We start from the raw sequence: 15540 nt of genomic DNA on the forward strand, positions 1-15540 counted from the left end.
TTGTTATTTTGGTATATTTTAAGTGCATATGGCCTACATTATGATATCTACTAATAAGTGTTATCACGTATTATAATTAAATAGGCTACTATACGCTATTTAGCTATTATTAGTAGAGTAGAGTCGCTGTTGCTTTAAGTGGGCCGAGCCACTGCGTTGTGGTGGTTCTGTGCCGAGTGGAATAGTAAGAGAGTGGCGACACGCTGTGATCTCGCCGCAAAGCTGGTGCCTATGGGCTATAGTTCCACACATTGGAACTATCCCATTGAGATAGATTGAGCACTTCCGCATTTCATTTGTTACAATGGGAGTCAACGCTAGTGTCGCCACTCTCTTAATAGATTACTCTGGGTTCTGTGTACCTGCTGCTGAGCACTCCTCTACGTCTTGATTGGACGTCTGGGCTGGAATCCTCTTGAATGATTTCAAACCACAGTGTGTTCGCAGGAGGAGGAGGAGGAGAAGAGGAGAGGAGGAGGGAGCTGTTGGCTTGAAGGACGGAATCCTTTTACTAGTCCACCACCACCAGACGGTGAAAGAGGCTTATCCAGCATGGTCGATCGTACAGGCGTTCTGGTGTTTTATGCTGCTGGTGGTGTAGTGTTTAATTTTAAACAAGCCCTTTTTTATGTAGAATAAAGATTTTGTTTTTGCACAGGCCGCCTACAGGTTGCTGTGTTCTATTTTCTCGTCATTTGAACGGAGGAATGCCAAGCGAAGACATGCATAGGAGGACGATGATAGGAGCACTGAACATTGGTGTTGACAGGTCTCTGGGCGAGGAGGAACCATGAGCTGATTGGAAACACATTCAGATTTTTATCGGTATAAAAAAAAACATTCGCATTTTCTTACTACTGTCGGGATGTGAATACAATGTAATACCATGTAAATACTATTTTCTGAACGCATCTTTTTAAACGGAATTTAGCTTTTGATCAAATATCAGTGTGTGTGAGTGTGCGCGCCGCCAGCCAATGCACGGGGTTGCCATAACACCACGTTAATATTTGGGTTTTCATCAAAGGCCCATATAGTGTGGTGGGGTAGGTCTTTAAAACCCCGGACAATCAATGTATCTCTATTGTTTCAATTCCGCAATTGAGGCTTGGTTAAACGAGGCTTTATAGTTAATTACTTGACGACTTTGAGGAACTGATATCGGCGCAGGATAGCGCAGATCAGGGGAGTCATGCAGGCTAAAAGCCCGTCCGAGGGACCCAGAGATGACTTGGGCAAGCTGGGTGACGAGGACCTCCTGCGGTGCAGCAAAGAGGACCTGGTCAGGACATTACGGAGGGTCGACGGCGAGAAGATGAACCTGATGATCGAGCACGGGAACATGATGAAGGACGTCAACCGGCGGATGCAGGTGCACCTGCACGAGGTACACATGACAACAGTTTTAGATAGTTTTCTTCAGTTTTTGTTTTGTTTTTTATATAGAAACTGGAACAGTTGAATGATAGAATGCAAGACATCACAGTGTTTTCCCTGGCTTGTATGATTGAAATATTATTTCACAAAGTACGATTAAGCCTATATGTTGACGGTGAAATGTAATGCATTGAAAGTTCAATATTGAGAATTGTTGTTTTGATATAATATTCACAGTAGGCTATATATAGCACAGGGGTTCACAACCTGTGGGTCCCCACATGATTCTCTTTGGGAGGGGGGGTCCCCTAGATGTCAGTAAAGTGACAATTTAAGGACTTTCTCCCTTTAATCTTAACCCGCTCATGATTGTTGAACAATTTTGCATATTTCTTACATTTCGTACATTTCAGTAAAGTAAAGTTTGTGTGTTCCTGATAACCAACATTCCACATTAGAGGGCATCACATAATGAGATTTGTAGTTGAGTGATTTCTGAACCATAAAGAGAGACTAAAGTAATTTCAGACATTGTTGACATTTGAGTGGCTGGAATTGTGACAATACTGAAAAGATTCCACAACTTCACATCATCAACCCTGGTGGAAAACACACAAAATATATTGCTAATCATTGCCCTGAATTGTATTTGTATAATCGTTGGCCATTAGATCCGGAGCCTGAAGGAGATCAACCAGAAGCTCCAGGACGACAATCACGAGCTCCGCGAGCTCTGCTGCTTCCTGGACGACGACCGGCAGAAGGGCAAGAAGCTGTCCCGGGAGTGGCAGCGCTTCGGCCGCTTCACGGCCAGCGCCATGTGGAAGGAGGTGGGCACCTACATGCTGAAGCTCAAGGAGCTGGAGGCCAACCAGGACCTGGTGGTGCGGGAGAACTCTGAGCTGAAGGAGATCGTCCTGATGCTGGACGAGGAGAGGAGCGGTGCCGGCTCGCGGAGCTCCATAGACAGTCAGTCCAGCCTGAGCAACCTGAATGGGGGCACCGGCACCGTCAGGGACGTCGGGGACGGTAGTAGCACCTCGAGCACCGGCAGCGGCGGCAGCCCCGACCACCACAATCACAGCCACGGCCACACGCACAACAAGCCCGGCGTGGAGAGCGGTAAGCTGGGCACCATGACGAGGAGGTCCATGGATGATCTGTCGGCGCCTCACCACCACAGGAGCATCCCTAATGGACTCAATGGTAAGTTCACATACAGATATCTTAACACCTGTAGTCCCAATAGGCCACGGCCAGTGATCGTAACTTTGTTATGCATTATTAGGCCACGGACCCCCATTAGACGCGTCCCATGTTCAAGGACACCTGGGGGTCCACTGTGGTATGAAGACATGTGATGCCGGTCCCATATATACTCTCATCCATGCACACAGGCACAGTCTCGGCTGGTGGCCCAGGTGTGACATTTGAAATTGACACGTTTGTTTATCTCATGTTGAGTTCGAAATGTCAGTTGGAGATGATTGGCAAGGGAGATTTGGCACACTGGAATGTTGTCTGGTGACTGGTCTGGAAGTAATGCGGTGTGTAAGTAACACACCGTGTTGCATTGCAATATTTATAAAACGCATTTACTAATGACTAATAAGTGAGTGCGTTTATAAACAAAAGCTTTCAGTGTAGTTGCTGCTGCCCCCGTGTCCCCTGTGTGAGATGTCAGATACATAGTGAGGTTGGTCTTTTGTTTTGTGGTTGATCTTAAATCTTTTCCATTCTTTGGAATGCAGCTCTGACGCTTAAAGGACAACTTTATCCATTTTCAACTTATCTTATCTTCATATAATTGGTCCACACTAATGCTCATTATAATATGGTACCATTTGTGTCTACTCACTCTGAGTCACGGAGGAGGGCTGTAGACTGTTCAGAAACCCACCTACCAGTGACATCATCGAAATCTATTCGTGGGAAGCCATTGTTCTCACGTTAATAAAAATAAAAATACATTTTATAATAAACCTGCCTAATGATGATGTCACTGGTAGTGGTAGGTGGGTTTCTGAAGTGACCGCAGCCCTCCTCTGAGACACAGACCAACTAGGAAAATTGACCGACTGCATGTTGTTATTGTTTTGTCAAGCTGACAATTCTATAAACCCACACCAACAAATGAGTATTTCTGGTAGCACATATACGTGTAGCAGAGTTTTGAGCTTGTAGATCAGCTATTTTGCAATTAAAAAGAAACCCCTCTACTATAATGACCACATGGGCTGTATGTTAAACACTGCATGAGGATGCTAAACGCACACCAGTCTTAAATAGTGGTGCCAGCTCACGGCAGAAACATCAAAAAAGATAAGTCTTAAAAAGACGTGGCCGCACACGCTGATAGCCAAAGTGCCGATTATTTATTAGGACGCAGAGTAGGAACCAACGTTTGATACTGTATGTTAGCCAAAGCCATATATTGTTCTGGCTGTACAGTACACACACACACACACACACACACACACACACACACACACACAGAAACATGCTAGATGCCTAATATCCTGCCGCATGGTCATTGGTCATAGATGAAGATCGTACAGTAGGCCGGCCTGTGATGACAACAAACACCATATGCTGATGAAAATAAATGCTACGGATTAGAGTGAGGTCTCAGCTTATCCTCAGTCACTAAGTCTTGATTGGGGTGCTTATGACACACACACACACACACACACACACACACACACACACACACACACACACACAAAAGCATGCTTAAGTGGCCTTGTCAATACCTCACTCGCCAAATCAGAGGAATCTGTTGTGATTTAGGTCACTGCTCTTGCGGTTCTTGAGGAAGAGGGCTTATCTTAATTAGTTTTAGATGGGCTCAGAGAAATTGATTTTTGGAGTTGTCAAATGATTATTGTCTTTGTCTTCGGCTGTGGAGGAGCGCGAAGGCCACACGAGCCATGTGTCATTTAAAAGAATTGTATGCACTGCACGGGACCAGAAATCAATGTCCCTGTTTCAGAAGAGAGGGAGAGAGATGAAAACTCTGCAATGGAACAGGAATCTAACACTCTAAGCCTCAGATTAGCCAGCACATGGACCAATAACTCACCATGATCTGTTGGGTAGGGTGGGAAATAAATAATTCCATGTCATCATGATCATGCTAGCAAAACCAAAACCTCTCATAGGTGGAAGATTTTTACAGTTTGGCTCTGCAAGAGGCTAGCCATCTATGATGAGAGGTTCTCTGTGTGATGAGAGGTTCCCTGCCTGGAGCTGCTCTGGGGCATCTATGGCAATGTCTGGGCAGCGTTTGGGCATATACATAAGCAATATTGTGCATGTAGTTGCCCCATCACCTCTCTAATCAGCTAGTTGTCTAGACTAGAGGTGTCTTTTTTTGTGATATTGTGTGTCCCTGAAACTCTAGCTCTTGGTGTTCAATCATTGTCGACATTCAGATGGATGCTGTGAACGCACTCAGCTGGAAATGGAAAAGCCCCATTCTCTTGAGATTGGGTTCATTTTGAGGACAAACTACCCTGAGACTGATGCCATCTATGCCTCCCCAGAAAACACAAGCTTTAGCATGAGCAAACAATTTCTGCAGGGGGAATAAGCTTAGCTGGCAAATTGCAACTAACAACTAAAGGACAAAAGAGACTTAAGTGAGTGCACAGGTTGTGCAAACTATGAATACAGTATTACCACAGCACTGTAAGGACACCCACAAACTCCAAATCAAACCACCATTGCCTCACTCTTGAGTTTTTGGTGAGCTTTTTATTTGTCTGCCATGACTGCCAGTCTGTGTGGAATTCTGTAGGCGAGGCTCCTGCTAGATTGTTCTCACAGGCCCTAATAAAGTCCAAACCCTCTATATATTATTGGTCACCAGAGGCTGTAACAAATGAAAGCATAAACTGAACTTTATTCATTGAACCACACAAGCCCTATTCCAAAATGAGCAAAAAGCATTTCAACGTGGCGCTTTGCGAGCGTAGGGGCTCCTACTTCTGCTGGGGTGACATGTTTTCTACAGAAGCGGTCCTACAGTATGTGGGGTCGAGAAGACTGGCTACACGGCAGCCCAAATGCCAGTGGTTCCCCTGGGTATTTAGCAGGCATACTCAAGAATCGCCGTTTGAGTGCTAAATGAACAGCATCTGTGTGGGTGGCGGGGAGGGGTGGATTTATTTTTTAAATAAAGGCACCAGGCTGTTTGTGATTTGTGGTTTTAATTTCTACTGTATAAACTTCTCCTCACACCTGTAATTCAATGCTTCATTTTTATCGACCATCCTTTTTAGACAGATACACATCCCACCCACACTTTGTTTTTCTTCCCCCCCCCCCCCCCCCCCCCCCACACACACACACACACACACACACACACACAAGCACACTCAAAGGGAGAGGGATGTTATGCTGAGCTTAACAAAAGACCCTCAAAGTGGCTTGGTAGTGTTTGGGGGAGTGACTGAAATGGTGGTAGGGGGTTGGCTGGGAGGTTGGGGGGCCGTATATTGTGCCAGGAGGAGGTTGGGTTTTGGACACATCCCGCTGCACTCTCTTTAATTTAATTTGTTGCGCGTTGACACTGTTGAACGCGCCTTAGCCACACCCCAGCATTTCCGTCCATTGTGCTATGCACGTGTGTTGCTCATACAGTATGTAATGCTATTGTACGATCTGCCCAGCGTGACTTTAACAAGTGACTCAACACAGCACATAATGCACACAGAGCGCTGCTGTTTTTAATAAGCTACATTAGTTCTTTCTTTCTCGTTCTGTTTCCAGATGTCTCAATGTCTGCATTCACTTTCGGTGGTCCTGGAACCCGATTCCAGTCAAAAGACCCACTGAAATACGATGCTGTCACAGAGGCTTCACTTGCCTTGTAGAGAGAACTGACATCTGGTGTGGCTTGGCCTGAGTATAGCGAGGATATATGATCAGACTAAGTTGCAACTGACTTTTCACATGAAGGGGGAAAATGTCTATTATATCCTATAGTTTAGGAGTACTGTACCCACTGTCCATCAAACAGTAAACACACTTTAGCAGCTATATTTAAGATGGAGTGACAATGATACCCACAAATCTCCCCACGACCGTCACTGTACAATTTGTGAATGAGCTACTGTGAACTACGAGTTGAGCAGCACCATTTCAGTTGAGTAACTAGCCTAACGTGCTGCTTTGACATAATGTAAGACAGATGAGCTGATAAGACTCTCTTTTAAAAAAAAAAGAAGAAAAAAAGGCCTGTTGACCTTAAACAGACCTCACACATTCCCCTGCCTTCTAACTGCCAGAAGCCACAGAGGACAATGTTTCTGCACTGAGGTGTTTGAAATATGCAGCCCGTTCCGCAAAGATTCCTTTCATTCCTTTTGGGGGAAACAAACAAAAAAATCTGACCTGAAATAACCATAACCATATTTTACCACTCATATTGCTTTGGAACAAAAATAAACGGGGCTTGGACCCATTTGTTCTCGAACCAATTTTTATAAGTCGTGTTTCTCAAGCTGTGGGTTGAGATTCTAAACTTTAAACAAGGCTTTCTATTTTGGTTGTGGACAATAAACAACTTTGGCAGGGTAATGCTGTAATGCGGTATAATGAGTCACTCTTACTTTATGGTTAATACTTGTTTTAGAAACTCTGTGTGGAGGTGGAATTTGCATGTTCTCTCCATGTCCCCTAGGGTAGATAGTGGTACCCTCACAAAAAACATGCAGTAATCCTGGTCTCTATACTGCCTCCCCCTGGCCTGTCAGGGCACCTGACGAAGGGGAAAGGAAGTGGTTGGAAATAACGTGTTCCTTCCATGCGCTACGTCCAACCGGGGAAACTCCCCCCTGTCGGGTAAAAAGAAGCGGCTTGGACTCCTCATGCATATAAGGAAGCATGAGGTCGGTCCATTGCTCTCCCCAGGTTGGCAGAGGGAGTGTAGCGCCCAGGATTACATTACATTACAATTGACACTGGCTGGAAAAAATAAATAAAACACCATCACCAGCAAAAGTCTTAACTCATCATCATAACATTTTCAGGATGTTACTATGTAGAATGATTACATACATGCAGCCGTTCGTGAATAAATTAAAACTTCTATAAACCTTGAATCCTCTAATATATTAAATCAACCTTGATGGCACAGTTGAGGCTGTAACACATAAGCATGTACAGCCATATAATATCTCAGCCCAGCTGTCCCGTCATATTTGGCTATAATCCAAATAAGAGGAAAGGAACTATTTACTGTAGGAATGTTGTAGTTAATCCACCCTGCTCACATGGTGTGTGTGTACTGTATGTATACTATGTCTACTAGCAGCTATACTGTAGCTTCAGGAAAACCACAAATGTTCTCGCGGGGATAGAATGCTGGTGGTTATTTTGAAGCTATAGCTGTGCTCTCTTTTCAAAATGGCTATTTTAGGATTAGGGCATATAGTTTTCAGGTTGGAAATGGGGTTAGGCTAGTCGGGGTGAGAGTTATGGGAATGAAATGAGTCAATGGAAAGACCAGCATTAATGCGTCTGTCCATGCATGTATGCATGCATGCCACAGGCCAGAGAGTAGTCCAATGAGTTCCTACAGTGACTTTTGTTGAACACAGGAGACTGTGGGCTAAAATGACACTGATGGATAGCTCGTACAGTACCCCCCCCCCCCCCCCCCCTCTGTCCTATATTATTTTTCTGACTGCGTTACCATGGAGTCTGTCGTTGATATGCAATTCGATGCAATCTCCCTTGGAAAGAAAGTGAAACCAGAGATATGTGTGATGCACAGAACAGAAGAATGAGGTGTAGGGCTTTAGTGTGACACGGGTTAACCATGAATTGGATCTACTGTATATGATATTTTGTTATGACATCAAAGGAAAGGGCTCACAATGACCTTGTGAGAATTGTGCCATGTCCCAGTGTGGGTTCCTACATTTAGTCACTCTGTTGAATCAGCCCATAAATCCAACCACGTGGGCACAAATTGGGCTCAAATTAGTCCCAATTAGACTAACTGAGAAGTCATAAAATAGAGTCTGTTTTAACGCTGTGACATTTATACTTTAGTAGCAGTTTTATTGGCTGTGTACAACGTGTGTGCATGTTGTAGGCCTATGAGGTGCCACAGTGACCTCCCCCCCCCCCCCCCCCCCCCCCCCCCCCACCACCACCACCACCACCCAATATGGGGTGGGGAGTTTCACTTTCACAGTGCAACTATGGAATGTTTGTTTTGTTGCTAACATTAGTCAGTAAGTTCGTTAAAAATTGCTGCTTATTTTCATTTGGAGCCCAGGAAAATCTTCTATGTTCCTTCTTGGAAGACCGTGATTTTTCAATATCGCTTACGCCCCGCATAAACAAACAACTAATCAAACACAGCCAGGCAGCCAAAAGTCAGCCTTGGGTTACTCCGTGTTGGCAGTGTTCACAGTTCAAAGGAAACCAGCGGATCAACAGCACAATGCTGCTTTCCTCTCCGCTGTGGTGGAGTCGGTGTCAGCGGGCCAGCGGGGCTAAAAAAGGGCTTCTATCAGGAATAGGATGTTTCTCTTGCTGATATCCTGTTAGTGAACACAATTGAAACAGTCTGTGTCTGTGTCCTAAGGCGCTTGCTGGCTTAGTTTTCATAGACGGAACAGTTTGCCCTTCAGTTAGTTTAGAAAGTTAGTCATAAAACCTCTCACAAAGACCTGAATGAAACAATTTCAATCGGAAAGTTAACTTTCACCAACTTCTGACATGAGGCAGATGTACTTTGTTTCAAATGTCTTTATTGTGAAGCATTAATACAGAGCTTCCTTTTTGCATAAGTCGCATAAGGCAGACATTTGAAATGACTTATCAGCAAAAAGGCTTTGCTGATAGAATTCTGCCATCTAATTTGTTCCGTCTTTGGAGGAAACCCTGGAAATCCAGTTCATGTTGAATGGATATAGTGACTGAGCTGTATCAGGTATTGTGTTGAGAGTTTCCCCAGGGGTGTGGCTGGGATGGGATGGCCTGCCTCTGTTTGTGTTTCTCTTTAACACTTTCTGGGTTGTGTTTCCCAGCACCCTGTCTGCCTGCCTGTGTGAGTCCAGGCCTGGCTGACTGATAATCCAGATAACACACACACACACACACACACACACACACACACACACACACACACACACACACACACACACACACACACACACACACACACACACACACACACACACAGACAGAGGACTGCTTTAGAGAGACCCACAGGGGTAACTCTTAGCTGTGTATTGTCAATGAAAAGCCAGCCTGTCAGGACGCCCCACATTCCAGAGAAAACAAATGCAAAAATGGGTCTCTTCGTTTAGTGCAGCCGCAGGAAAACAAATTCATGGAGAGAGAACGAGGAAATGGAACAAAGTGAAGGGGACTACCCCCACCATACCCATCCCTCTCGGACTACTCTCTCTCTCTCCCACTATCCGTTCATCATTTCCTTCCTCACAGTTTCCTTTCGTTCCGTCCTTACTCTCTTGGAGACGAGCAGGCTTATCTTCCCCTTTTCCTCCACCTCCCTCCCTCCGTCTCTGCCTCTGTCCACTCCCATCACTGTTGTGTGGTCGTCCATCTCTCCATTACCCCCTCCATCGTTCCCTCTCTCTCTCCATCCTGTCTGATCTGCTGTCCGTTCGTGTTCGTTCCCAGCAGCGCACCGTTTGTCCCGACAGAATGAGGTTATACTGTAGATGCTGTAAAATCTAAACGCTTTTGCTCCTTTAAGATTGTCACAGCAATCATTTGCAGTCTCTTTCTGCATGCTATATTTGATGGTATATTGGTACCCAAATGTATTAGTTGATCCATAAAGCCTTTTTTTGTCAAACAAACTCCATTTCTTTCTATAGTTAACTACGCATGTATAACCCTATGCTGCTCCACTTTAGTCAGTGCAGAGTTTATGTTGACCTAGATGTTATAATGTACTCAATGTACTAGTACTGGAGGTGATCACAGCATGGTGAGAGTTGGATAGAACACAGCTTGTGCAGTGGTAATCCGGAGCTGTGCTGTACTGCATGTATGCTGGCAGCTAATTCTATACAAGCTCTTTTGTTTTTTTCTTCTATGGGCTGCATAGAAATGTTGTCTATCATGTCATTCAAAGGATGTAGGGTCTAGCATGTTATTCAAAGGATGTAGGGACTCTGGCAGTTTGAGTTCTCCCCCCCCCCCCCTCTCTTGTCTCTGTGTGTTTCTCTTTGCCTATATATCTTGTCTGCCTGTCGCCCTCTCTGCCCTCCCCCCTCTCTAAATGCATGCCATTCTTCTGATCACTGGGCAGTGGGCTGCTGCTAAAGGGGCTGGGTCCCTCGGTCGCCCCGGCAACCACAATGATCAGTCAGGCGGGCGAGTGCACGGCACCCAGGCTCGGCCTCAGAGTCACTGATGCGGAGGGAAGTGGAGGTTGGATGGGGGCTGGAGGGTAGGGTTTGGGCATGGTCGGCCTGCATGGCGGGTGACCCGTGCACAATGATGCCAGCCACAGTGAGGTCAACTGTGCATGCGAGTGGCCGCATGTTAGTGCGTGATGTACTGCTTGCTGTCCCCAAATAACATTAACGTGTGCTATTATTATTATTATTATTATTATTATTCCTATTATTATTTCAATGATGTCATTGAGCACCTTTCCTTCTCTTCTGTCTGCTCTGTGAATACTTCCCATGAAAGCCGTGTGGTTCACATTGAATACGGGTGCAAATTAAGTTCACGAACGCAAGATAAAAGATAATGAAGTTAATTAAACGTGGTTGCAGGAGAGACAGCCTGTGGCGTTATTGAAAGATGTTTGAGGTGGCCTACGATTGCATGTATGCAATTTCCAACCCACTTCCAGTATGCACGCCCTCTTCGTCCTCACACTATATGCATAACCATTACCATACTAACTGTCCCCTACTGTAACCAACAATAGTTAATAACCTAAATGTAACCGAAACAACATGCTCCCCCTACTGAGAATTGAAAGAATCAAAGAGCACTTTGATCACAAAGTCAAACCACTGACACTACAACACCATCGCACCAAATAAATATTTGGCCTCTAATGTCTTATCTAAACTGAATCAGCTATAAGCTATAGATTGGCCCCTGACCAATCAAATGGCGTAGGGAAACAGGCACCGTGCCTCTGAAGGTTTTTAAATAACCAATAAGTTAAATAAGTCCAGACACCGGTCCAGAGTGTCTCTCGTGTTGTCCTCTGTTCTGAATCTGAACCTGGACTTTGCTGACCATACAAGTTTTTGATAAGAGTGGCACAGCAAGCCTGGCAGCTACCTTATTGTTATTGATCTACAGTATGTCATTTATGAGATGCAAATAGTTGATGAAGAAGCAAAATGTGTGTGTGTGTGTGTTTGTGTGTGTGTGTGTGTGTGTGTGTACGCACTGACGGACTGCTGTGTTAGTCAGTTTTACCAAGGGGCAAGATGACACAAACCTCGACCCCACTCTGTAAATTTCAGCATCAGCAATTTGATTCTGTCTGCACACCATGACCTTCACCAGGTGGACAGTGTCCCAGGGGTCGCCAGAAGTCAGCAACTCCTCGACCAACGTCCTCTTCAGCACCTCCTCTTGAGGCCTAGACAGGGCAAGAGCTCATCTGGACCTTTCTGCCCGTCAGCTGTTTCCCTTTTGGTCATCACTATCATCGGAGACCGGAGTCAGCATGTGGCTGCTTCACCCTGGCTGCGTTTTAGACTGCACAGTCTGTCAGCTGTCCCCGACCTTGACTCGAACTGATATCGATTATAGTTTTCTCTGACACTCGGAGTATTTAAAAATATATGGGTTGGAAATCCAAATGCTTCTAGTTTGAGTTCATGCTTTGCATGGCTGAAAGGTTTGACAAATGGGGATGCCAGGGTCAAAGAGCAGTGTTCTTTTTTTCTGTGGGAATGGTGCATTTCATTATCTTTGAAAAGACTATGTGTCTGTAGAAAGGTTGTGCGGCACATACAGCTTTGTTAAATACTGTGATTAGTTGAATAGAATAGATGGTCACAAGTTCACAAACCAAACCAGAGGTCAAACTAAAGCACAAGCGGCACAGGAGAAAAGAATGTGAACTATGACTTGCTTGCTGCCCCTCCCAGTTAGATGGATGAGATAATGTGTTTGAGTTTGTGCAGCGATCGGAACATCTGGAGTGAGTTGTCCGAGCCTGAACACTGTTGCTCCATCTTTTTGGGAAGTGTTTTCGGAGCGGTTTTAGGTAACCTTGCTCCACTTTACTGACAACTAATTTCCTTTTGCAGGCCAGGCCCAGTGCCGTCGTCTCTCCCCTCTTGTCCGTTGCCAAGTCTGGACTGGGAGACTTTGGGGAGGACGGGGGAGGGGGGGGTGGGGACATGTTTCAGTTTTGCCTTGGGCTGGGCCTCGATGCAGACCTTTTCTCGTCTAAAAGCTTTTGTGTTACTGGAAAAGCCTGGAAAAAAAAGCCAGTCGTGTGCTGATTCAGCTGGGAAGAGGGTGGGGGGGTTCTGTGTACTTGTGCGTAGTACAGCACACGTAGTGTGTGTGTGTGTGGGAGAGTGATATCAGAGTGTGGGAATGTCAAAGAAATTGTGGCTCTGTGAAAAAAAATCTGCAGGTCCAGGTTGAGACGTGCGTGCTGGAGTTTTGCTTTGGTTGGCGGAGTGGGGAGGGGGGGAGGCATAGAAGGGGGGAGGAGTAGAGGGCAGGGGTACATCTTTAGTGGTCTGCTGGGGTCTTCTTCATTACAGTGAAGGAGGTTAGGAGTTTGGGCGGTCAAGCTGTGGAGACCCCCGGCCCCCAACCCCTGCACCCCTCTTAGCATCAAGAATGCAGTGGCCATCTGTCTACTACTGTTGTCCGAATCCAAGTTGTGCATTTGTGTCGCGTGACTGTGTGTGTGTGTGTGTGTGTGTGTGTGTGTGTGTGTGTGTGTGTGTGTGTGTGTGTGTGTGTGTGTGTGTGTGTGAGAGCGCGAGAGAGGGAAGGAGGGAGGGAGAGAAATGCCCATTCATTCCCTCTGAACAGAATGGATCGGTTGGGGGTCTTTCTATTATAATGGAAGCCGTGAGTATTGACTGCATAGCAAATGACAAAATTAAAGTTTGGGAAGGGGGGTGTTGGGTTATTCATGCTGTTCATTATTCAGCTGAGAGAAAAACCCTCCCCTCAGCATTTCACAACATACATACAGCTGTAGGCATTTAGGGTGATATTCTTTAAAACTGCAATCCCAACTCATCTCCTACTATACTCTCTTACCAGGGATTCAAACAAGCGTTGAAATGTAGCCATAGCCGAGAGCTCGTTTGGGAAGGCGAGATTATGAAAGTTATTTTTGTTTTCATTTCAGTTCATTTCGATAATTTCATAGTTATTTTTTTTTAGCCGTTTGGGGATAGACTTCCAAAAATGTGGGGCCCACTTTTGCAAATTGACCGGAAAGTAAACAGTAACGGTTGCCAGGGGAATCCTGGTGGACTGAGGACTTTGTCTGTTCCATTGCCTGATCATCAGTTAGTCAGTCTGAAGCCTGGTTTACTTTATTTATACTTTATCGTTCAGCGATGTCGCTCGTCTACAATAGCCGGTCGGCGGTCTACAATCCCACAATGTGGCTCGATTGTGGGCTTGAAGATCAGCTGTTTATAGCGAGCTACACCCTCGCACGACCAATTATATATAAAGTAAGTGTTACAGTCATCCGTCTGAGAGGTATTAGAAGTCTTTCAGACTGCTGCCAGCTCTATCTGGTGCTGCTCTGGGACTCTATTAGACACAGCCATTCAAAAGGTCTTATCAAGGCACTGTAATCCATGTAGTGTTGGGAGACGTGGGTGTGTGTGTGCGACTGTGCGTGAGCGTGTGCGTGCGTTCTTGTGAGCATGCTTGTTTGCACTTGATGCAGCCTACCAACGCGAGGCTAAGTTTGCGTGTCATGTCCACAAATGTCCCTCTCTATCTCTGTTGGGAATGAGGTGAGCTCTCAGTAGTCAGTAGATGCCACGGTATGTGAAAGGATATTGCATTTTGTGTCCCTGTTCTGGGGGCGAAGTGTTGGCGAACGTTCGTCAAAAATGGCGGATCTACAAGCTCACAGACACAAGATGTGGTATTTTCGGTGAAGATATTTGGGAGCATACCTGGTATGTAGAGCCCCTGGGGGACCCTAGTCAACCAAGTATAGGGTTTAAATGGGGTTTTTTAAGTCACGGTTCTGCTCAATTTTGTCATCAAAATAGCTCGTAATGTGTGTCAACATGCGATTGTGAGCTTGTAGATCTGCTACTTGTCGACATGTCACATGCCATACGACAAAGTAGACATCAGGCGTAATTTGTCCTATTTGGCAACAATTTGTGCTCTTCAATCAACAGAGGAAGACAAGTGCATAAGATGAAAGCAGTGTTTTGGTGGTAACGGGTCAAACTCATTGGAAACGGAATCGCACAAATCTGTGAATATCACTGCTGTTAGGGGGGGGAAGCATGATGTAAACAAGCATGATGTAAACTAAACAGTAAACACGACTCCCTTTGACATTTACAGCCTTTTGCTGGTAATTCAGATCAGAACAAAGAAATAATACCATTTCTGTGCGTATAGTGCTCTCCAGTCTTTCTGTTCCGTGTGGGAGCTCAGCACTATACACTGCAGTGCTGAAAGCCAGAGAATGGAGAGAGATGTCATGGCAATAAAATAAGCATCTTGAACCTTGCACCAATGTTTATGCGGCAGAATGACACTGGTTGTACAAAGTACATGCTAGACATTCAACCAACTTCGAAGTGTGTGAGTTACCGTAGTTCAGTTTATATGACACACAGTGACAATCTGGCACCTCTTCTAAACTCGTAAAAATGATTTTAAGGCCACCACATCCCACTTACCCGTGCTTGACTGTAAATCATATCGGCTCACTCTCTCTCAGGTATGCACTGATGACTGAGCGTTTGATCCCTCTGATGTGACTGCATGGCCATTGTGTAAAGTGCATAGGTGACGGCCAATAACATGAAAATACAGGCTCACAGAAAAAGGGGAGCTTTTCTGAATGATCTGAGAAACTGATGCAGAGACGCTTAAAAGAGGGAGAGCGACAGCACTACTTGTAGAAATGTATTCTGTCGTTTCATTTGCAATGTACTCTACTGTACTCCC

At 45.3% G+C, this 15540-nt stretch overlaps 1 protein-coding gene across 4 annotated transcripts in view; it reads left to right on the forward strand.

The window, feature by feature from the left end:
* The first annotated feature begins 540 nt into the window (after positions 1-540).
* ccdc85cb (coiled-coil domain containing 85C, b) overlaps positions 541-15540 on the forward strand; it is a 59969-nt gene continuing 44969 nt past the window's right edge. For all 4 annotated transcript variants that reach the window (XM_083790770.1, XM_083790771.1, XM_083790772.1 and 1 more), the window contains exons 1-2: positions 541-1387; positions 2049-2583. In XM_083790770.1, coding sequence (XP_083646896.1) covers positions 1193-1387; positions 2049-2583 — 730 coding nt within the window. In that variant the 5' untranslated portion in view covers positions 541-1192. The remainder of the gene's footprint in view (positions 1388-2048; positions 2584-15540) is intronic.

The sequence above is a fragment of the Protomyctophum parallelum genome, assembly GCF_964188405.1.
Source record: "Protomyctophum parallelum genome assembly, chromosome: 19".
NCBI classification, from domain to species: Eukaryota; Metazoa; Chordata; class Actinopteri; order Myctophiformes; family Myctophidae; genus Protomyctophum; species Protomyctophum parallelum.